Source organism: Geospiza fortis, unplaced genomic scaffold (assembly GCF_000277835.1).
Source record: "Geospiza fortis unplaced genomic scaffold, GeoFor_1.0 scaffold166, whole genome shotgun sequence".
Classification (NCBI taxonomy): Eukaryota; Metazoa; Chordata; class Aves; order Passeriformes; family Thraupidae; genus Geospiza; species Geospiza fortis.
In genome coordinates this window covers 2,511,495-2,535,184 of record NW_005054310.1, presented here as the reverse complement: position 1 = coordinate 2,535,184, position 23,690 = coordinate 2,511,495, and the positions used below count along the sequence as shown (strand labels likewise).

Sequence of the window (23,690 nt, the reverse complement as noted above, 5' to 3'; positions counted from 1 at the left end):
TATCTAATCAAGGAGAGGAGTTTCCTGACTCACTTGGTGGTGTTATATAACTGAGTGCACACTGTAGGTGGTCTACCTATTAAATGCTAACCCCCAGAGCAGGTTATAATAAACAGTTTGTTAGACAAAATGGTAAACCAAAATGAGATTTAGCAATTTTGAAACTCTTTTTGGCACATAAACCACAAAGAAACAGGAGAATTATGTTATTTCACAGTGATGGTTCTCACTGGAGACATTTTTAATATTCATTGCTCTGTTAATATATTACTAAGTTAATGGAAATATTAATATGATCATGAAAAAAATTCTCAGTAGTAGAAAAAAAATGGTTAAAGAAGTTCTCATCCATCAAATATCTGAATATCAAATTAAATTAGAGCAATTCACAGTAAACTGATTGGAAAACAGTGAGAATGAAATTAGGTAAAATAATTCAACCTAGATCAAAATAAAATAAATTTTCCAGAATGCTGTTTTCAGATTCCATTTTTCTGCAGGCAATTTCTTGAAAATAACTGCAGCTACTTCTTTAAAATCTTTTCTTTAATCAATATTTTTTACAGCAGTTGAGATTAGGTTGTTCATTGTAGTGACAACAATGTCGATGAACTCATTTGGCTTTAATGATTTGATTCTGGCAGCAGCTACTAATTCTGCCTACCACCATACGTAAGGTTTTTGTACGAAGGTTAAAGATAGAAGAGGCTCCTGGGATGGCTGACAGGGTGGATTAGTGCTGCTGAGCCCTGCAGGAAAAGGTCACCACTGTAGTTCACAAAGGAGGGTTGTCACTGGGGGAGGTGAAGTCACAACTAGCCTACAAAGAGAGCTTTGGGGTTGGTAAATTAGTCATTGGCAGGAATAACTAGGATTTGGTTGTTCTCTCCTGCTTATCTTTGCTTTTGCCTATCAACACTGCTTCTAATCTTCACTGCCAGGCAGCCGTCATGTCAGTGGGACTGCTAGCTGTTCTTCCTTCTCTCTGCTCCAAATATTATTTGTTTGTGTCATTTCCAAATAGAACATATTGAGACAGCACAACACTGCTGTGTGAGCAAGGGGAAATAAAAGCCCTTTTTCTACTGGCAGAGGTTTTTAAGCTTATGGAAAGTTCCTCCTGGGTTGTAATTTATTTTTGAAGTTGCACACAGTATTCTGCTCTCATCTATGTCTCACTGAGAATTCATGCTCAATCCTAATAATGTCTGTGTCCCACTTTCAGTAAGGGAGTAACTGAAGATCTCATTACTTAGGACTTTACATGATTAGTTGTTGGGATGTAGGTTCTGGACAGATTCATAGGACTGTGTAGCATGTCGTGGCCTTAGGAGACAATTTCTCAGTTGCACAAGGTAATCTTGGCTATGAAATATGGCTTGCTAGGAAAACGATGGCTCAGCTGTTCACCCTGAAATGTCACACCATTTCAAAGGCTTATCTTTCACAGTGCTGCATGTTATGAACTTACTAGGCTGTGCATTGAAGCCTACATACCCAGTAAGAATATTATACATATAATATATAATATACGGCAGTGTACAAGAAAGTGGCAGTTTGCAAAATGATGCCTGAATTATAAGAAATAAGAAGTGATTGCCAGCTTTTGATTTGCCTTTAATGGTACCAAGCTGCAGTGGGATGAAGACTGCTATCTGAATTTGGTGAACTGATGGTCTGGTCTCACTTAAGAGAACTAATTTTTTTCAATACTGGATTTCTCTGTCTGAGAGGTGGAGAATTTTTTTCGTACATCAGCTCCATGATATTCTCTCTCATCAGTCATTCGGAATTTTCAGATTTTGGGGTTTTTTACTGACCCTGTATACTCCAGTTATACTGCAGTGTATTGCAATGGAAAAGTTAAATTTCTTATTTTAGGGGAGCAATTTCAAATCACAGTAGATGTTCCTTCCCAGTCCCAAAAAGTAAACTTCCTTGTGGAGAGTAACCTCTTAAAAGACGTGTCACAAACTTCCACTGATTTTAATGAAATTACAGAGAAAAAACATAGTTTTGAATATGCAACTTAGTGTTTCTACTTGTCAGTTGTCACTCAGCAAAAAGCACCTAGGATGCATTAAAAAGACAGAGGAAACCAAATGGCTAGTTTGAAGAGCTTTAAGCCAGTGAATTTAGTTTTGGAACATGAATATTCATCAGACCTTATTCCCTAAAATAATCATCAAACACAGCCTTTCTTTGGAAAGCTGTCAAGTTTGACGTACCATGCATTCAGAACCTGACTCAGAAATTATTAACTTTCAAATGGAAGGATCTTTTCAAGCAGCATTAAACAGGGCATTTTAGCATTTCTCATTAAATTTTCTTGAGTATTTGTGGAGTTCATTGATTTCAGAGAAATAAAAAGCATCAGTGTATGAAAGGTGAAGACTCAGTACTCAGGAGTAAACCAACTCCTCCTCCTTCAAACTTCAGAAGTAAAAAGAGGCTAAGAAATTAATTCAGGTAATTTAAAGTGGCAAATTAATCTGTCTCATATTTAGGAGCAATAGATAGAAACAAAGAAGTAATAGGAGACCTTTCTGCTTTCCCTGCTCAGATGCATTATTTGCCATGATTTTAGGCAGATTGTCTGCCAACAGACTGAAGGGTGTGCAATAGCTGGGGAAATCAGGCCATTTGGTGGTGTCCTTAAATGCTTAAGGTGCCACAGTTTTAGACATCTGTGGTTGAGAATGATCCAACCTAAACTTTTTGACCTCTACCTAAATCCTACGTGTCATAAAGAAACATGATTTTACATAATATCAAGAAACTTGTATTTTGAATCACTCAGAAGTAAATGCTGAAATTTCTCTACGTTACAGTTTTAATAACAAAGGCAATCTCCGTTCTCTAAGGAAAGTCTTAGGAGAATGCCACTCCTTGGGGAAGGTTATTTAGGGATCATTTATACATTAGAACATAAAGGGCTTTTATTTTTACTCTAATATTAAAAATGTATATTTGCATTATCCTTATGAATTTCTAATTTTTTCAAAAAGGCTCAGTAGAATCAGATTTTATTTGTGCTCTGCTTTATGAAATATATTTCATTGTTTTCAGTGGATGTTTTTAAAAATTTGTCAAATTGGTTTATATCTCAGTTTGTTTCATTTCCGCCCCAAGAGACTTCCACTTTTGTGAGTGTCTCATGTAAGGGATTTTAAAGAAATTACTTTCAGCAATTGAACTATAAATAAAATAGTGAAAATTTCTTTCAGACAAACTCTGGTAAAAGTTTTTATACCATAAAAAACAAGCAAACAAAAAGCCAAAAATTGTTAGAAAACCATAAACTGAAGAATTTCATAAGAAAAAAGGAAAATAAACAGAGAATGAAGTAACAGTAGATGTCAGAATTGCTTTTGCTAACAAATAAATATCTTGACTTCTACTGACAGACTATTTTGATAGTGGAAAAGAATAAAGATATAATGAGATGGACTCACATGCTGCACAATCAACAGGAGAGCCCTTAATAGCTTGTTTATTTTCCAAGGATGCACACTGCAGCATTCCCAAGTGTAAGCCATCACATTTGACAGATTTGAGAATGATCAGAGGCCTGAACCAGCAGCTTGCCATGTTCAACTCTACCAAATGCTTTTAATAGCAGAGTAACAGCAAAAAAAGTGGGGGCTGAGTGCCTTGTCAGTCTTGGGAGGCTCCTAGGCTTTGCAGTGCTGCAGACAGCCTGACTCATACTCGTATTTTAATAAGAGGAGGAAGGAGTAAATTTAAAATTTTTTCAGAGAAAAACTTGAATAAGTGAATGAAAATCCAATGGAGTCTTCTTGTTTGTCACAGGAAGTAATCCTGTGATGTTTTCTGTATCTGTAACAACCAGATTATCTTTGCTTTGTGTGGGCGCACCTGCCAAGAGCTGGACAAGTCTGCAGCCATGGACAAGTCTGTTTGCAGACGACTGGAGCTGGCTTCCAGCTTCAACTTTGATTTGGCGCTCTCGTTTTTACTCGTCACCAGCATTAATTACAGTGACATTTTGGCTTGATGCCTAGATTTCTGTAGAATGAATCTGAGGCCAAAAGCAAGCGTGTGCTTAAGGGTGAAGGCCACACACAGAGCTTTGCTGCCGAACATAGAGTACCCTATGGCCACTTGGCTTTTGAAAGGTGTGCATAAATTGTCTCCAACATCCAGTTTTCATACTGTTATTAAAAATGAACCTTTAACCCATTTAACTATCACACTTAAAACAATCATCTGTGTTTAAGTGTCTAGCAATTAGAACATTAGGATGGTATTACATGAATACTACATGAATTTCACATGGGTTTCACTTAGATGCAGTGGCAGTGTTAGAGGTGCCAATTGAAAATCAGAGATTTGAATGAAGGATAAGAGAGCAACCATCTTTATTAAGTGAGTGAGTTAGCAAAAAGCGAAGGTCAGAGGTCCTCTGACTGTTCCCTCTGGTGTTCTCTTCCTTTGGAAAAAGTCACAAAAAATAGCAAGGCAAGTGAAAAATGGCCTCTGTGATACTGTTACTCATTTGCCTTTGCATCAACTGAAGCAATATAGTCAAGAAAAGTTGTGTTTTTTTCAGGATTTTCTTCTGCTCTACTGCAAAAGAAAATGGTAGTCATCATTCATTTTTCTAGAAATTTAATACTAAAATAAATGTAGCTTTTCCCATAGTTGGTCCTATCTGTTACATTTTAGCACAATAGTCCTAATAGTTACCCAGTATAAGTACCCCATTATTCAAATTTTAGTCGTTCAAAACCCTTTTAGGATGTTTTGTGTTTTGTGTTTATGCCAGTAATTCTGTATCTTTCCTTAAAAATTAACTTTTGGGGGGATTACATATAGAAATGAGGACTTCTTATAAGGAAGAAAGCTAGATGTTGTAAGTACTGATTACTTGTAGAAGAGCTATCATATCAGTAGTGGTACATATTGTGTGTGCTGGGGATTTTAAAAGGTGAGTTTGCAGTAGAGGTTTTTAGCCTGCCATAACCTGTTCTCACCACTGCAATACCCTCTGCCCTTTAATTTCTGGCGCTTCTGATAGTTTTATGTGGTCTGTCAGAGAGCAAAAATTACCTGAATTTTAGGTTAAATGGGAGAAAACAGGGCAATTTCAGGTGAAAAGTAAACAAAGTACTTGACTAATGTGAAGACAACTTACTTTCTCTGCTGGAATTGCACAGAGGGTTTTTGCTGCAGGCCCTGTGCTGCTGTCTGTAGTGCCCTTTGTCTGGCTGTATGTGCCTAGGGTAGAGACAATGCAGCAATTCAATTTTCCAAACTCCACTCCCTGCTAATGTCTAGAGCTCTGACCTTTGTAGGTGACATTCACCCTTTTTTCATGCAGGATTTGAGCTTGGTGTCCCTCTCTACTGTAATCCATCATATTTCCACAATCTCTTGCTGTCTGGTCTTTTGTTGCCTTTCTTGCATCCTAATTCTTTCTGTAACATTGCAGATGAGAATTTTAATTCTTAGTTCTCCTAGCCGGTGGTAAAGAGGATTCTAGTCCTTTATGTTCTCTTTCCAGCAGGACTACAGGCTTCATGCCTATCCTTTATGGGTTGTTTTTTTTGTTGTTTTTTTCTTTTTTCATGTAGAGAAACTGAACTGAAAGAACAGTGAGCATGCATTCTTTCTTTTTCTTTTCTCGATGATTTTAGATCCACTTCCCCACTTTCACAGCTTGCCTGGGGTTGGGGTCTTTTGGGTGGTAATAATAAATACTGAACTTAGTCATGATATTACTAAAGTTAATTAAAAATTCACACAGCTGCAAGGATAGCTTGTACTTAAAATATGTCTTGCTTACAAGCCCAATGGAGTCATCATCATTTTGGAGGACATTTAGACTGGCTCTGAGATGAGGTGTCCAATGCAGCAAAGTGAGTTGCCTGGAGAGATCCTGCCCCTGGTGCCCAGCAGGATGCAGTGGGACTGACAGAGCACATATGCCTTGACAGACAGTAAAGATCTATCAGATGCCAAAATCCCTTCCCCTGCAGTCTCTGTCTGCTGCTACCATTCCTCAAGCACATGTGCATGGCCTTGGAGGGCTGGGGAGGACCAACCAGAGGACTTTCGTCTCTGTTATTCACTTCTTTGGTCCAAAGTTCTTTTTCTGCCCCTTGGTATTGACCTCAGTGCACTTCCCAATCTTCCAGATTCCATTAAAAACAGCCAGAACTGAATTCCTTAAATTTTTTATAGATTTTGATATGTTAGGTGAATAAATCCACTCAGACAGTTATTTACGTGTCTACAGGGAGATCAGGCATGATTTTTCTGCTGCTGAAAATGTTCACAGGCAGAAATGTGTCCCCCTTTTAAAACCTGCCATGCACACCACACCTACGAGCTGTGTCAAAAGCATCTTGAACCCATGAGCACCATTATTGTTTCAGTCAATCTGGCAATAATAGTAATTTCAGTACTTTCATCCCCGGGAAAGGGAGAACTCATGGTGAGACACATTAGTGCAGCCACCTTTTCAGCTGCAAGGGGTTCTTGTAATGTGCTGTTTCTCTGAAATTTGAACTAAAAATAGCCAAGGGAATTATTCTGTTATCCAGTAGAAGGACTGTAACTTTCTGAAGGATTTGGATTCTTCATTTTTTGAAGAAATTGTTTACACAACAGAAGGTAGCAATGCCTCCAAGAAGTATCTGTCACTGTACTAGGAAGAATACCAAAATGTTTAGTGTGCATAAAATTTGGTTATTGTTTTCTGGTTGTGTATCTTTAGAGATTTGATCAAAATAGGTAATTTCTTTTTAAAGGTTTTTTTCATATTTTGGCTCTGGTTTTGCACTGAATTTTGAGGTTTTCTGGGTATTTTTAGTTTGTTGCAAGAGAAATTCAAATATGTTTCACTTAGGAAAAAAGAAATTATATTTGAAAATTTTGGGTTCCATTTTATGTTATCCTTTATTATTTTGTTATGTATACATTTTTTCATATGACTAGTATATGTTATAATATTTCATTGAAGATGCTTAAATTTACTAAAAGGTAGTTTTATTCTATGTTAAATCATTTCCCCAATGATTTGAAATACCAAATGAAGTACATTGAACCATCTGAAAGCTAAGATACAAAAAGAACATTTGTAGTGTCCTATTACACCTGTTTTCTCAGTGCAAGGAAATTATGTCTGATTGCAGTACGACTAAGTATAGATTGACTGAAATTTAAAAATTAATTCCTAAACTAGTCTGGTTTTTGAGAAAATAATTATTTTTTTAATTTTGCAAGATGTTTGATTTTCTGTTAAAAAATAGTGTACTGTCAACTATATGTACTCTTAACTATGTTTTATTTGAAAATTTCCACCTATTTTTATATCCCCACAGCTCCATGATGGTTTACTTTTTCATAGCCCAGAAACCTAAGCAGTTTATCTGGCCTATAACTTACTCCCAAATCCCTGCCTTCTCCAGACTCTTAAAAATTGGATAAGGATTAAGAGACCAAGGACTGGGTACCACTGGCATATGGAATAGGAAAGATGTGTGAAAATGTCTGATGATAGAATAAATGACGGCTGTGATCTCTGAGCACAATTAAATTACTATCACTGTCAATGACTGCTGTTAACAACCATGTGAAAAACAGTCATGTAACATAAGGTGCAAATTAATAGCATTTAGATTTACTGCAAAAACCTGGCACAAGTCAGGATTAAAGATAACATTAAAGCCTTCAACCACAATTTATCTTAAACTAAGCAGTGTCAATAATATAAATTCCAAGATAGCCCTTTAATGCAGAGCAAAAAAAATTTGAATATTTGAGATACTGAAAAAATACCAAATAAGTGCTTGGATGGCTAAACCTCTGTAAATAAGTCAGGTTCTGAAATCTGTGTTTTCTAAACTCAGCACCCTGGCCTTTGTGGGCAAAAAGGCTAGAGGGTCTTGAAAATCTCCAAATCTCAAACCTGAATAAAAATATTCCATGAACCTATTTATTAAGAAGATACACCTGAACTGTATTAAGCTTTTGGTTTTGCTAATTTATAAGCAGTCTGATTTTATGTATAGAATCATGAATGTCTGATACATTTAATTCATATTGCACATTTCCTCTCAGAAATACTTTGCCTCTGTCTTCATGTGGCTGTGTATTCGCTTGAGAATTAAGAAACATCATTTTTTGACCTTTATGTTTTTTGCAAATTTTTTTCAAAATCAGCCAGTAGTTTTGTCCAGGCAGCAGTGATGAGCAAGACCCTGGTGGTCAGATGCACAGGAAGCGTGACCACTGAAGCCTTTAGACCTCACTGATGCTGAAAATCAGGTCATGCAGATGCAGGTTTCTGCTGAAGCAGAATGACCTGTTGAGTAATGACCTGGGTCATTACTCAGCAAAATTTGGGAAAGAAGCAAGAGATATGAGATACAATCCTGGCAAACAAAACCAAGAAAAGAAGGACCCTTTTGTTCTGCTTAACTTGCCCTTTGCCAGACAAGTTGTTGTCATGATGCTGACTGCAAGCAAGTAATCCTATTAGGCTTCAGGAAATAGGCTTACCTTGTTAGCTGAAAATATTTAGGTGGATCAAGCTCTCAAAGAGGTTCAAGGGGGAAGTTTTCTGTTAAGTTCTTTAGGCCTTGAACTAGCACCTTTTCCCATAGTCACAACTTATGGCTAAGCTCAACAAACCAGCACCTTCTCTTGAGACCTGCAGGGAGAAAATATTTTGCATGAGACTGTGTGAGAAAGCCCATTGCCCCCCCAGACTGAACTCACTTTGCACTTTCAGAGGCCCTGTTTTTCCAGCAGTTCTCGTGTGTTCAGGGATGCGTCCTACAGCTAGAATGCTCTGCTTGGATGGCAGTGCAAGGCTGCCAACTCTGGGACCATGTTATGGTAAGAAGGTTATTAGGGAGTGCTGCAGTGAGGTAACAGGGATAGGAGGGGTCCAACTCTATGTTGTTGCTGCCTACACTTGTAAAGGATGATTTTAAAAATCCCAGTGAAATTACAAATGCAATATAAAAATTCTTGTTTAGTCTCTGTCTGCCACATCTTCCTGTTCTAAGGAGAAGATAGTGTGGGGTAACAAATATTCATTACAAGCCAAAACCACTCCAAATTTTGCTGTACTGCAGCAGCAAAGCTGTATAAAATTGCTGGATTTAAGGCTTGCTACATCATGGAGATTTATAGGATGAGTATCATGACCAGAATGAAGACAGATTTACTTATCATTCTGCTAACATAGTTATGTACACTGTTTATTTCAGATTGAGTTTAATCAGGTGCAGACTGGAAAAATAAATCCCTGCTTCTGCTCATAAGCAAAAACAAGACAGGTAGTTCTAGGAACAAAGGTGCTTAAGCATGAGAGACTGTACACAGCAGAGGAGGTTAGCAGTAAATCAGGACTTTGACATTGGGCAGATAATTACTGGGAATAGTTCTCCTCTGAACAATTATCAGGAGGATCTGTTTGGTTTCTTAATATGCTGTAGAGCCAAGGTTGAGTAAAGAGGTTTGATATTTCAATGCCTCCCTCCCATCTGAAGCAGTTGACTGACAGTTTGCAAAGGTGAATGGCAAATTCCGCTTATCTCATGGTGTTCAAGGGGCTGATTTTGGTATGATTTTTCTTTGACTATAAATGCAGATACCATGAGATACTTTGTGTTGGGCCATTTCATTTATCCTTTCAATTTTGGGGATGGGAATTGGCCATATACAAAGTGAAGAATGAGATTTTTACTTCATAAAGTGATGAAGTTATAAGAAGTAATAGGGCTTTATATTGCTTTTCAACTTCTGAAGAACTGCATGAGCAGTTTGTTTTTTGTTTATTTATGCTCATTCAACTAATGTTAATTAACTTGTCTGAATCTGCATTTGAAAAATGTAAACATCTCTTGCATCCAGTGTGTAGAAAACTTAACAAACAGCAGCAGGAAGATAATTCCATCAAAATATTTTCTCCTTTTTTTTGTTATGATATTGTCAACAGCTCTTGATGGAATTACTTTCTTACATCTCGCTTCAGCCCATATATTACTATTTTCCAAAGATTGTTCAAACTATAATTAAAAATCGATGCTTTTTATGTGCCTCATGTCAAAAAAATTAAATAACTCTGTACATTCCAGAAATAAAATATCTTCCCAGATGGATATTTATTGTTTTATTCACTTGGCTAAATTTAATTTTAAAAAATTCCTTCTTCTGGTTGTTTATATATTCTGTTAGGAATTTAGAGCTAGGTAATGACTTTCTGCTGTCCCTATCATGTCAGATTAAGTGTTGTATTCAGAAATAAGTGGAAACCAGAAGGGGATCTGGCAAAGACTTATTCAGATCCTGTGATGTGGATATGCAGGTTTTGCAGGGTATGTATAATTATCTTAAGGAATGTAAATCTTCCACTAGTTCATTTTTTTTTCCCTGCTGGGTCTAAAACCAAACTATTTCTTAAGGTACTTATGAAATGCTTGGGAGAATATGGAAATTAACTGACCTTGCAAAAATGCATTTTTCTTTAATTGTTCTCATGGGCTAGCTGTATTTCCTGTAGCAGGATATAATTTTCTAATTGGATCTTCTTAAAAAATAAATTTCTAACCTGAAAAAAAAAATCTTTGCAAAGTGATACTGCATTAAAGCAGATGCTTAAATGCATTCCTATTCTTTTTCACTCTAAAAAATTTTCCTGCAAATAGGCTGAGTGCATCCATTTTGAAATGTACATGGGATGATTTTCTACCTTAAAGACCTCAAAGTAATTTAGGATTAAGGTTTCAGCAGTCACCTTGTTTTGGTATGACAGGTGATACATTACACTTGCTGAGAAAAAATCAGTGAAGTATGAGTCCATCTGGCTATGTTTTCATTTAGCTATGAGCACGGAATAGCTATAGGGAAATTTATGGCTCCTGCAAGTTTCTAGTTTGATTCAGGGCCTGGGCTTTGGCTCTTGCAGTCTGTGGAATGAAGGAAAGTATTGATTTTACAAACTCTGTGCCCTCTTGAATCTGTCTATGAAGGGTCAGTGCGGCTGTTTCATGAATAATGAGCAGCTGAGATCACAGCAGAAGATTTAAAAAGGATTAATTCATGTTGAATTGAACTTTGAAGGAGAAATTTTGCCAGCTGATATATTGGCATGTTAGTGAGGAGTTGCTTTAAGTAAAATTGTCCAATTATTTTCTTATCTCTTCCTCTTAATGAGCTAAGATGACATTTCTGTTCTCCAAAGTCAATTATGGAAGTAGCTATAAAATCTTTATATTCAGCTGAATCGTGCCTTACTCTCCTGAAACATGACCTGAAATATAGTGTCAGAAAAGAGTTCATGGCAGCAGCCCAGAATGCATGCTAATATTCACTTCTCTGGTGTGCTGTAGAGAAGTAATGACCACCTGCATGGAGTGTGTTGTGGAGGTTGATTTTTGCATTTTATTCCCTGTTTTATGGATTTTTCTGTGTGTAAAAGTAGCTTAAACACTATATTCCACTTGCAGGGCTTAACTTGTGTGAGTAAAGTACAGGTGTACTAAGTTCAAACTTTCTGCTGTGGGCATATAGTTTAGGTCCTTTGCTGTTACCTCTCCAGTCTTTCCTGCTTACCCTTTGGATGCCTTTGACTGTTGACTACCTTGGGGATTAAATGTAGACCTTTTATTTCCTAACACACATTTAACGTAGATGCCTCGCACATCACTGACACCGAATGTCTTACACTACCCTAGCTGTTCACCTCACAGGCACCTAAATCTAGGGATTTTGTATTTTTAGAACACCATAATTTAAGTAAGTATCCAGTGTAACTGAGGATGTCAATGTCCTATCCACTGCAGTAAACCACTGTACTAGCATCTTATTTGGCAAACATGGAAGTGTGCTATACTAATCAAGAAATTCCTGGTGTTTCCCATACATCTAGTGTTTCTATGAAAAATTGTGCAATGACATCCAGTGGCTCTAAGAGAGGGACAAGGAGACCTGCATCCTCTATGGATTCATTGACATAAAAAAATGACCTGTGTGCAGGCAAAGAAAGGGGTAACACCTTACTGCTCACCACTGATCTGCTCTTAGTATGGATTTGTAGATCCTCAAACATTCAGAAGTCAAGTTTTGGTTTAGCTCTGAATGTTGCTCTTGTGTCATGATCTCAGTTGTCTTATTTGTCCTCTAAGACCATTCTCCCCAGCAGGAGAAATACAGTTGGGCTCCACCCTGCATGTGCCTGCCATGGCAATGAGGGATTTAGAAGTGTTTAAAAAGGCTTCACAGTTTGAAAGCCCAAAATTACTATAAAAACCAAGTAAAGGTTGTTTTGCTAAATATGTTCAGATTCCTTGAACCAAAACCCATACAAAAGTCTCTGGGGGTATGTGAATTCCATTGGCATTAGCAAGAATGTGAGTAAGGGTTTCTCATTCTTAATCAAGTATGTGTGTCTACTGCTGTGGTCTAAGGCTCTTCGTGTGCAGTACAAAATATGTGACAAATACAGTGCTACTTTTCATTCAGCTACAAACCTCCCAGAGAGAACAGTTATTCTGATTAAATGAATTCTTTAAGAGGAAAGATTTTGATTTTGTTTTCTAGAGCTGTATGTTTGAAAGCTGTAGCCCCTGCTTCTGCTTACAAAAATGGGTAGTGAACCAAAGAAGAGAATGCAAACAATTTGTCAAATTGTGCAAGGACTGGGTACATTGAAGGAACCATAATTTTCTGGCATTCATGATAGCACATTGATTGGAGTCTTGCTGTGTCTGATGATTTTCTTGTGAAAAGCTTCTTTATTTGCATACTGAGGCACTTTGGCCGGAGGTGGTCTCAGAAATTAATGAAGTATGCCAATATTCAAACAAATTCCAGGCACTGACCCAGCTTAACAGTGTGATGAACTTCAATAAGCTGGCAAGTTTAAGGGCTTGTAGGAAAATGCTGAAAGTGGAAACAGGAAGGGTGGGATGAAACAAGATCGTGTCTAAGTGCTCTGTCATGTCTTGTCTGCAGCTAGAGTCCTTTGATTTTCTGAAACAAGTACTTTGAAAGGAGAATATTTTAGGTATCCATGGAACTAATACAGACTGTTGATACCACTTCTTCTCATCACATACCTTCATAATTCATTGCTCTCCTAATCCAGTGCATTTTACTTTCAGGCATCATGCAAAAATCTAGAAAAATGTGTTGCATATTGTCTGCGGGTCCTCATTATGTAGGCAAAAGTCAAATTGCATATTTGCCCTAAAGCGCTATTGCTTGCCTGCCTGATATATGAAATAATGTCTTATTTTGCATAGAATATTCCTCACTTTGTTCATATACTTCAGTGTGTGAACTCAAAAAAAAAGGCCCAGATACTTGTGGAAAAAAGCAAATGAAAAAGTTTCATGAGCACAGCTGAGTGGAATTTATCTTTCCATTTCAGGATACTTGTTGGGATGTGTTTCTAATCTTTGTTAGGCTCTACATACTGATGTTAAGCACCGTGTTTTGCCTTCAGACGCCTTGCTATTTCCAGAACATTATGTGGTAGGGAGGTCAATGAGGGGATTATTATGGGGAGATCTTATCAGTACTAGCACACACTAATGAAAGTGAGACAAAGAGTAATAGTGGAGACTAACCAACTCTGTAGATAGCAAGTTGTGGATTTCTCAACTTTATGGAGTATTTGATGTGGTCAAGGAGTTGAAATGTTGCTTGAAGCATTTTGAGCAATTTGAGAAGAACTGGAATGTGTGCAATATTCATAGCCACCTTTGCCAGTTAGTGACAATGTCTTGCATCAAAACAGGCAAGAATTGTTCAGATTTGATAGGTGCAAGCTAGAATTAGGGGATGAACTTTAGCTAGTGCAAAATTATCTCATTGGCGTAACTAGTACATGAAAGAAAAACATAGATCTAAGCAGAAAGTATACCGGCAAAGTTACTACAAAGAGTCTGAGCAAAGTCAGAGGGCATGAAGTATGTTTTTGGATGAAAGCTGTAACACAGTGGCCATCATTTTAACCATTTTTTTATGTATTTGTCTCTGGTTTACAGATGTAACGCTGAGGTACAACAATAGTAAGGCTGAAAAAGAGGTGCTGGCTTTTGACATGCAATTTGAGTTTATAGAAACCTAAATTTTGATGTATCTCTGCAGCAAAATGTTGGTTCAAAGCACATATTTCCATGCATTGCATCTTTGTAAGTCGACTGTGAACCACTAAAGTAAATTAGAAGCTCTTTATTGGCATCTGATTTATTTTAAAATGTTGGATAAAGCAGTCACCTTGCAGATTTCAGGGAGTCTGGTACACCAAGGGCTTCAATCATGCTTCATATAGTCCCTTCTGTTAGAGAGCTTTCAATTTCTTTGAATGCAGACAGAAGGCATCTTTCCTTAATGCAAAATCCAGATTCATCCCCAAAGCAGACTTCTTACAAGCATTAAATTAATTAATCATTTCTGGAGAAAAAATTGTGATTGTGTTATCAAACACTGTGGTGTTATATGCATTCACAATGAGAGCAGTGACTGCTGGGCTGTTTGCTTGTTCTCTGTTTGCTGATTTGAACCCAGACAAAGCAGAATGAGCTGAGCTACTGAAAATAAAAATCTGTCAGGTACATGCAAGCAGTATGATTTTTCAGGATTTTGAAGATACTTTAGAATTATCCAGATTTAAGATTTCTCTTATAAATAGCCAAATTCGTATTCTTAATGAGAAGATTATATCTTGCTGACTATCTTGCTGGATATCAAAGTTCTTCACAAGATCCTCTTGGGATCCAGGGGTTAATCAAAGAAAAATTTCCAGAACTTGTCAAAACAATGCACTTTTCTCTTCGCTTCAGTCTCCCAGATAGGTGACCACCATTTGCTGACATTTTCTTTTAAAGAAATCGGCCTGAGTCTGACACCAAGAAAAATTAAGTAAATTCTGTCAATATTATAAGTAGTTTTAAAATGTGGTTTTTAATAGCAAAGTGGTGTAATGCATTAATGAGCAGCAGTGCTAACCTGACCTGTTATAGACTTCGTAGAATGTGTGAAAAATAGAAAAATAAATAAAAATAAAATAAAAAATGAAAGATTAATCTCAGCCAGCATATTAAGGTATAAATGAATATTGTTTTGATGAAGGGTAGGAGGAACAAGAACTAAAATTAGAGTTTGTTGCAGACTCCCACAAATGGGTTTTCAGTCTCAAAGTGATGCACAATAATTTTATCAGATATTTTTTGTCATGAGCTTACTAGTTTAAAGGATACGTTAATATGAATCATCAAGAATTTTTTTCCAAATTATAAACAAGGCATTTTCATTATCAAAAACATTATCTTGTCTGATAGCAGCTCTACTGTCTAGATTTGGGGAAAGAGGTATATAAAAGTAGAAACAGTAAATACTGAAATACAAAAATTTAGCTGCATGAGCAAGTTAAAACAACTCTGGATAATACATTGAAATACATAAAAACAACAATTTTCATTGCCAAGAGGGTATCTGATATGGTCTGTTCTGTTGGAGTTTTTGGTTTTTGCCATGTCTTTTCAAAAGGCTGGTATAAAACATTGTGTCAAGTAGGCATCAGTTTCTGTAACAGTCCTTAGAATATGCCAGAAAGAAAGCAGGTTCCAATATTCCTGGTTTTTGTAGGCATACTGAATATTGTCAGAAATTTTGGTGTATGAAAGACTCCAAATTTATAAAACATCTCAAGCACCTATCATAAGACAAAACAAAAAATCCAGGCAAATACAGTGATGACTCTGAAAGGTCAGTAGTAGAGGTTTTAGAATGATCTTCTATACAACTTACAAGATGGCCATGAGTATTCTCTGAACCCGCTAATAATCCACTGGCGTGGATTATTACATTGAGGTGTGATGAGTGTAAAACAAAACACGATCATAGTAATATTTGCCTGAATACTTTGGCTGTAGAGGACATAGTTATATTTTGTGAATCAGCTGAACTATTCCAGAATTTAGAAAATGTAAATTCTCCTGCAGAGAAAAAGGAGCATAAAATGAGGTATGAAGAATTGAAATAGAGTATAATAACAAAGGCTCATGGGGAAAGAGGATGAAATTTTATCCCCAGGGTCTTAGGTAGACTCAAAAAATGAACGGTCAAGTATTACTTGACATGAATGTCATAAGTTAAAAGCTCATGTTCCTTCTGGAAGTATCTAATATATATCCTTTTGGATTTGGTTTATGATTTTTTTCTCTTTTTTTAAAGAGCACCTTTTAATGAGGTAATACTACTTTTTCTGCAATTTAATCACATTTATATTACTTATGTTTTTATCCATCCTAAAGGTTCTCAGTCTTAACACTGTTCTAAAGGTAAATTCCCATGTGGTACATAGTGCTTAATTAATGGCTTTTTATCATCAGTGAAATTATGCATCACATTAGACAGTGAAAAACACAGAAGGCCTAGATGACTAGTGCTTCAGAGATGGTTCTTAGATGAATGTGGACAGCCTATTATGTATGACATTATAATTTCATTATTAAATCATTCATGTGTTTATCACCTGGAAATGTAGCAGAAGACATATTTATTTGTAGTCATTGTACTCAGTGGTGGAAAGTGCAGCACTGTAATAAACTCTTGCCCTCTGAAATATGTTTATCTTGTCACTGAGCTGGCTCACTAATGTGATTTTCTACCTTTGGCAAAAGAAAGGTAATGCTTGCTGCAGTTGCTATGATACAAGACTAGTGCACTGAACTTTCCAATGCAGCAGCACACATTTTGTTCCATGCAGTTCCCTGTCACTGCTGCTGTCTCCCAAAACTCCAAATTTAAAATAAGTACTCACAGATATTTTGCTTGTTTGCTCTGAATGACTAGTGTCAATAGTACTGAGCTTTAATTTGACTAGGGGATTGAATTACATATTGTTTTCTAAAATTCGTCACAGGCTACAGCAAAACAAGGATAAAATGCACTTTCTTGTGTTTGGGACTTTATCAGCAGATGTAAACACCTAGCTTTGTCTTACTAGAAGTTACATATCTAGAAGAGGCTTGATCAACCCTCTCCTCTCTAAGAGAGGAAAAGACAAAAAAAGAGGTACCTTCAGTGGACAGTTTATCCCACAAGCCTAAGATATTTTAAGCAAGGCTGCTTTTAATACTGGTTAGAGAGGACAGCTAGGTAACTTAAATGAAATGAGATACCTAACTTTTATATACCTAAAATTATAGGAGATGAATCCCTTTGAATGTGATAAGGTGAATTTTTTGTCAAACTTTTGGCCTGTGAATAATCCAAAACCAGATGAACAAATGGAGATGTCACAAAATACTGGCAGTATAATGCTGTATATGGCAATAAAGTAAAAGTCAAAATGTAATGCCATAGAGAAGCAATTCTGTAGAGAAAAGTCTGAGAAATACACCTCAACCTCCCTTTCGTGCAAAAGCAAGGCTTTTGTGAGAGTTGGTAATGACATTTCTGTAAGAGAAGCCTTTCTCTCATTTGCATCCTTTGTCTCAACCTCCTAAAGCAAAACAGTTGACAGACTGTTTCTTCAGAGATGTATAATATATTCTCTGTCAGCTCCTTTGACTGTGTTCTCAGGGATTCCTATTTTGATGACATTGCACCAGCTAGACAGATACTGAAGACAAGAAAATAAAACTTTTGAAAATACTGGCTTCTTGCTGACAGTGGATTAGTCTGCAGAAAAGATACTCCTTTTATTTTTATGTAGCCTGGCAATTCATCAGGTCTTCTCAAAGATATTACTAATTTTTGAGACTAGCAATATCACATAAGCTTAATGGATTTCCCTGTCGGTGTAATGAATATGATTGCAATGAAGCATGAAACAAACTGTTTTAATGGCTTAGATCTGATGGTAATTTTTTTTAAGGACACCTGCATCTTTCATTAGTTGAACAAGCAACCACTTGACTGCAAGTGAATAATTAATTCAAAAGTCTGAAGAACAATATTAATTGAACCTTAGTAAGTGTTACTGAAAAGTTTCTGGTAAATCACTTGAAAAATAAGTAATCACATCTATTGATTTTGAGATGCCTTCTGCATGTTGCAACACAGTATGTAAAGTAGATGTGTTCCTTTCTCTGCAGCTGGGATGACAGCAGCTCGGTTAGCAGTGGCCTCAGTGACACCCTTGACAACCTCAGCACAGATGATTTGAATACCACCTCATCTGTCAGCTCTTATTCCAACATAACAGCCTCTTCAAGGAAGAACACTCATGCCCAGGTGAGTAGCTTTGTTGCCATTTGTTGCAGCACCCCCATGCAGGATAGAAAAGTTTGGTATCAATGCCTCTAAATGAATGAGATATTCGTATCTTACAAAATCCTCTATTACACCTGAATGCAAGAAGCCATAGACTCAATTGACCCAACCTTGAGCTGTGAGCTGACATTCCAAATTCCCTGCTCCCAGGATATGTGTCACTGCTGAAAGTGCTGCTGGTGAGACCCAGCTCTGCCCAGCCTGGGGGAGCAGCCCAGGTGTCAGCCCCTGCTGCACTCTAACACAAAGCAAACACAATATGATTGGATCTGTGATCATGGATTTCTACTCACTTCAGCTCATTTGGAGCATCTCTTCCAACAGATAACACAATAAAAAATAATATATTTTTTGCTTTTTATGAGCTGAAACACATTAGGGGAGAAATATATAGGGTGTACTGTCCTTTCAAATGGCAGAGATTGTCTTCTCCCCGCTTAGATCCAGGGATGAAAGTGTCAATGCAAGGTGACAATGCATTGTGTCAAAATAGAGTTCTCAATACCATACAGACACAAACTATATACATCATACATGTATGTGTGTGTCTGTGTATGTAAAGCTCTTGTGGCAAGTATCCAAGCATTTCTTCCCAGCTCCCCTCAAAATTGCAAGTAACAGAGAAATCAATACAGAATCCTTGCAGGACTTGGTTCCCTCCAAAAACAAATTAAAACCAGAAAAGTTTGTCTCAATAGGAAAGTATTCTCTGCCGTGTCATCTCCTGTTCACTAGTAGGGAACTTTGAGACTGAGCACTCAGCACAGGGGAAGAGTGGCTGCCTCCAGTGATTTGATGTCAAGTATGCAGGACACAAGACTGACACTTCTGATTCCATTTAGACTCCTGCAGGCAGCCTGTGTCTGCAATTCAGAGGTCTGTTTTGTCAGTGTAGATTTCAGCAGACTCCGTGAGCAGGAGAAAAACACATATTTGTTATTTCCCCTAGACAACAGGGAAATATAGTTACTTTTGGAATGAAAATTACTTTAATCTCCAACAGGACAGATACCAGACCAATGCTGTATTCACGCAAAGGTAGTCACTCTCAAATGCCAACGTTCTTCAGCCCGTACCATTGCCTTTCCCACTCCATCATGGACTTCCATGGTTTTTAACTGGAGATCAGCCTCTTCCCTTTCACATCAACAATGATAGCCAGCTAGTTCTGGTTCGCTTGTTCCACTGCATAGTCATCGGGATTGGAAAATCTCAGGCTGACTTTTTAACTCTGTGGTTTTGGTTTTTTTTCATTTGGGTAATCTCATGTTCTAGCTACTCTATAATAAGCCTCTGTTTTATTTGCAAATTGTTCAGCAATAAACAAAGATGCAGTGCATGTTCAAATTTTGGTTTCATTCCAGAGTTTGTTTATATTATGAAAAATAGGAAAATACCTTTATCAGGTATGCCTTTACCAGGCACATTAAGCAGAACTCATTGTATTCCAAGCTAACTGGCAATCTCAGTCAGAAGCTGAGATGAACAGAATACTCATTTTGACAGCTTTTTTTCAGGTCTTTGATATACTGCAACACAGAGATCCCTTTTTCGGTCTTTCTAAGTGACTGGAGCAGTAAAGTCTGGCTATAGACTGAGACAGAAATTACATATTTTGTTGTTGTTTTCTTATTACAAGAATTATAATGGTGAAGAGAGGCTTTTAGAAAGTATTGTACTACTCTTTTTTTTAAATTAAGCAGTTTGCTTTAAAAATGTATGACTATACATTTACATTCATTTATGATAAAATGTCTGTAAGCATGTTGTTACATGTTCCACATGTTGTAACAATAACTTCAATGAAAACTTGCTTTTGAAGGACCCTGCAATATTTTTGTAGATATTTACTTGGGCTTTTTTCTTGTTAATCCTTACCCATAGGCTGTGCTAGCACGTCCAAAGCACATATGTAATTATGGAAATCTAGAGAGCTTTTGCCTTTTGTATACCTCAGCTGACAAATATGTAAACAGGAACTGATTATTCTGTCTGTCGCGTAATCAGTATTAATCCTCCTTATAGCAGCAGTGCCTAGGACAAAGCCACAGAGGGGTCTCTGTGGTGAAGGAGCTGTGACAGCCCAGGATAATAAATAGCCTGTCCCTCAATGAGATCCATTTCGCAGCCCCTCTTAGGCTGGTGATACCTGAGAGCAGCACCATATTTTTGCTGTTTAAAGAGGGGCAGAGGCAGACAGGATTGGTGAGAGAGGTGATGCGCAAATAAGGCTTCAGACTGAGGTCAGGAGGCTGCAGAAAAACATAGAAGGAAGGGTTACCCTGAACAGCCTGTCAGCACAAAGAACACCGGTCTTGTCAAACACAGAGGGTAGGGTCAATCTCTGTTTCTATTTAAGCCATTTTCACAGCTTCTACATTGACTTGTTGGGCTGCTCCTTCAGCACTCCCTTATCAGCATGCCTCAGGGAAAGCAGATGCCACAGGGGATTTAGGTCCTCACTGATGTATCCTCCACGTGGGTCTGAGTTTCAGAGGGAGCATGAGCCCAGCTGGTTGCCTTCACACCACGGATGAGTAGTGCTGGCATAAGCCTCTCTTCTGCTCTGTTGGCTGATATAGCTAGAGAGAGTTTCTTGTTGGACAGAATTCATTTCTGTGGAGACAGGCCAGTAGAAAAGCCATCAGCTGTAGTACAAATATTTTTGGGGAAGATGCTATCTTTGCTCACTGGTGGCAGAGCATACTCTGTTCTGCTGGAGAAATATTCCTAATCCAGTCACTGGAAGTCTTGGGTAAGAAAAGGCAAGAAGCCAGACTGAGGTGATTTTAGTAGTATATTCAGGAATTTGCTTACCCAAGTTTTTAGTTAAACCTCTCGGCACAGTGATTCACTTCTGAAATTCAGACTGAATTGAGGAACAATAGGGTATCACCACTTTATAATAGTTTATCTATAAAGGAAAGGGATTAAATATTTTCCAAATAAAAGAGAAAGGTCATCCCCAAATGGCTATATTTTGTATGTTTTTAAACTTTTGAAATCAGTATACTAATGTTTTAGAAGGAAATTTTCTGTGGCCCTTGCTGCAAATAGGTCAAATTCTCCTCCCCTACTATGATTTAAGAAATCAGCAAATAACAGAGATGCTGGGATTGACCATTTCTCACACGAATCTCTTGTAGCTGAAGACAGACTCAGAGAAGCGCTCAGTTACAGACAGTGAAACTTGGGGCAGCACTGAAGAGCTGAAGAAGCCAGAGGAAGACTTTGACAGCAGCGTAGACAGCAGTGGCAAGTGGAAAGGCCTTCCCTCGGGGCTGTCTGAAGAGTCAGAGAAGGGGGGGCAGAAAACATCTCTGTCTGTATCACAGACTGGATCTTGGAGGAGAGGCATGACTGCACAAGTAGGAACAACTCAGTCCAGGCACAAAGCAGGAACAAGTGCACTCAAGACCCCAGGTAGGAAACTTCTGTAGTTCAGATTACAGTGGTCTTAAAATAATTGATGGATGTTATAGATGTGTACATATTATATGCATATTGTTTGCTTCTCCCATAAATGGCTGCAAGCTCAGATTTTAATATTAAAATAACATTTTCATTTCTGTTAGTTTGCTACATGTATAATAATAATTTCTTAAGTACACATGGGTGCATCCATAACAAAAATTGTGATTGCATTTTGTTGTGCTGTCATCTGTGTATGTCAATGCCTGCTAATTCTTAGAAGTATTTTTGGACTCATCTGTGCCTTATCCTTATTCTCTAGAAAATTTACCTTTGATAATTCATCATATGGATAGAAATGGCCAAATACTAGAAGCTGAATCAAAAAGATTTAATATTCAAGGGCAGGGACTCCAAATGATATTTTTAGTTATTTCTGAACTAAAGCTGAATTATCCCATTCCACATACTATGAATGTTCTACAGGCCACTGTTAAGTGATAAAAAATGGTAAAACAAAAAGTCTTTTTACGCACTTTCAGTGCTAAATGCCCTCCTGCCTAATTTTGGAAAGCCTCTCAGAAGTAGTAACCACTTCTGCAATCTAGTTTTGAAGGAAAAAATACAAAGCTGATGAAAGAGATAATTATTAAAAGCATCTAATCCTAATCCATCATTTTACTAAGGAAATGTGTATTCTCAGTAGAACATTTTCTGGTGCTTTTTCATGTCCTGAGACAACAGTGCATGCTTCAACCCCTAGTGGTAAGGGCAACTAACAAAGATCTCCTCAGAATAAGTTCCTGCCCTTTGTGAACCCCTTTTGTTTCTTTGCAATTTGGAACTGCTAAAGATTGATCAGTCTCTGGTCTGAGAGATCCCTGAGGAGCACTGCCATGGTGATCATATGGATACAGAAATTATATCCCTCTAGTAGCAATTAAAAATGGAGATACTTAAAGGTTTGCTGAACACCAAGCCAGGCTTTCTAGATCTGTTTTGCTCAAGGTGATCAGGCAGCCACTGTGAAACGCAGAATTGAGGCCTTAGCTACTAATGAGCTGTACGTTTGCTGGGTCGGAGTCTGATCTGTATCATGGCATGTGCATCTGTTTGTGTAGCATAAAGTGTGAGCTGGATAAAAACATGAGTGGAGTTAGTTGTACTTTGCAGGTGTCACTCTTTATTACATTTTAGTTTCTTAAGAGGAATTAGGTCATCCACCTCCAAAGCTTCCATAATTACTTCAAGAGTAAATTAAAAACTTTGGTATGTTTTAGGAGTTATTAGTGGTATACAGTAGATGCTTAGAGATAAATTAGAATTGAAATGGCAATTTTTATCTCTTTGTGAAACAGGAAGAGGATACTTTCTGGTAAAGCAGAACATCTTACTTTGACCTTTCTGCATGTAACAATAAAGTTTTAGGAAATATGGAAGAAAAGTATAAATACATGTTATATAGTCACAAGCCCAGACAGGACTGAAGAAAACCTTGCAAAAAAATCAAAAATCTTGAGAAGTCATCAAGGATACAACAAAGACTAATTAACTTGTGTAATTGATATTGTTACAGATCAAGACGATTCATTCCAAAACATAATCTCTCCCTGATAATTTTGTGTAACTAACCAGAACAAACTTAGTCATATGCTAAAAAGATGTAATCAGTGAAAACTAAAGGACTCTATAAGTACCACTAATTTCTACACACATCATTGATATCATACTTCAGGAGATGTTTATTACATGTAACGTTTTATTTTCAAGTATTATTTCCTTCATATAGAAGTACTGTTAACAGAAAAAAAATCAGTCAAGATTCCTTATGGTTCATTCAAGATAATTTTCTACAACTACATTTTCCACCTATCTATGAAAGTGGAAGTTCTCACGGGAATTTCAAGCTTTTAATACTTAAAGCTTACCTGTAATGTGTCCTACAGATAGCTGATGGGAGACTAAAGACCAAACTGGTCTGTTCCCTTAGGGGAATTCTATTTGTGTATTTT

At 37.3% G+C, this 23,690-nt stretch overlaps 1 protein-coding gene across 10 annotated transcripts in view; it reads left to right on the top strand.

The window, feature by feature from the left end:
* The window catches only part of NAV3 (neuron navigator 3), a 497,733-nt gene that overhangs the window by 413,998 nt on the left and 60,045 nt on the right, over window positions 1–23,690 (top strand). For all 10 annotated transcript variants that reach the window (XM_031055561.1, XM_031055560.1, XM_031055563.1 and 7 more), the window contains 2 exons: window positions 18,090–18,228; window positions 21,414–21,690. In XM_031055561.1, coding sequence (XP_030911421.1) covers window positions 18,090–18,228; window positions 21,414–21,690 — 416 coding nt within the window. The remainder of the gene's footprint in view (window positions 1–18,089; window positions 18,229–21,413; window positions 21,691–23,690) is intronic.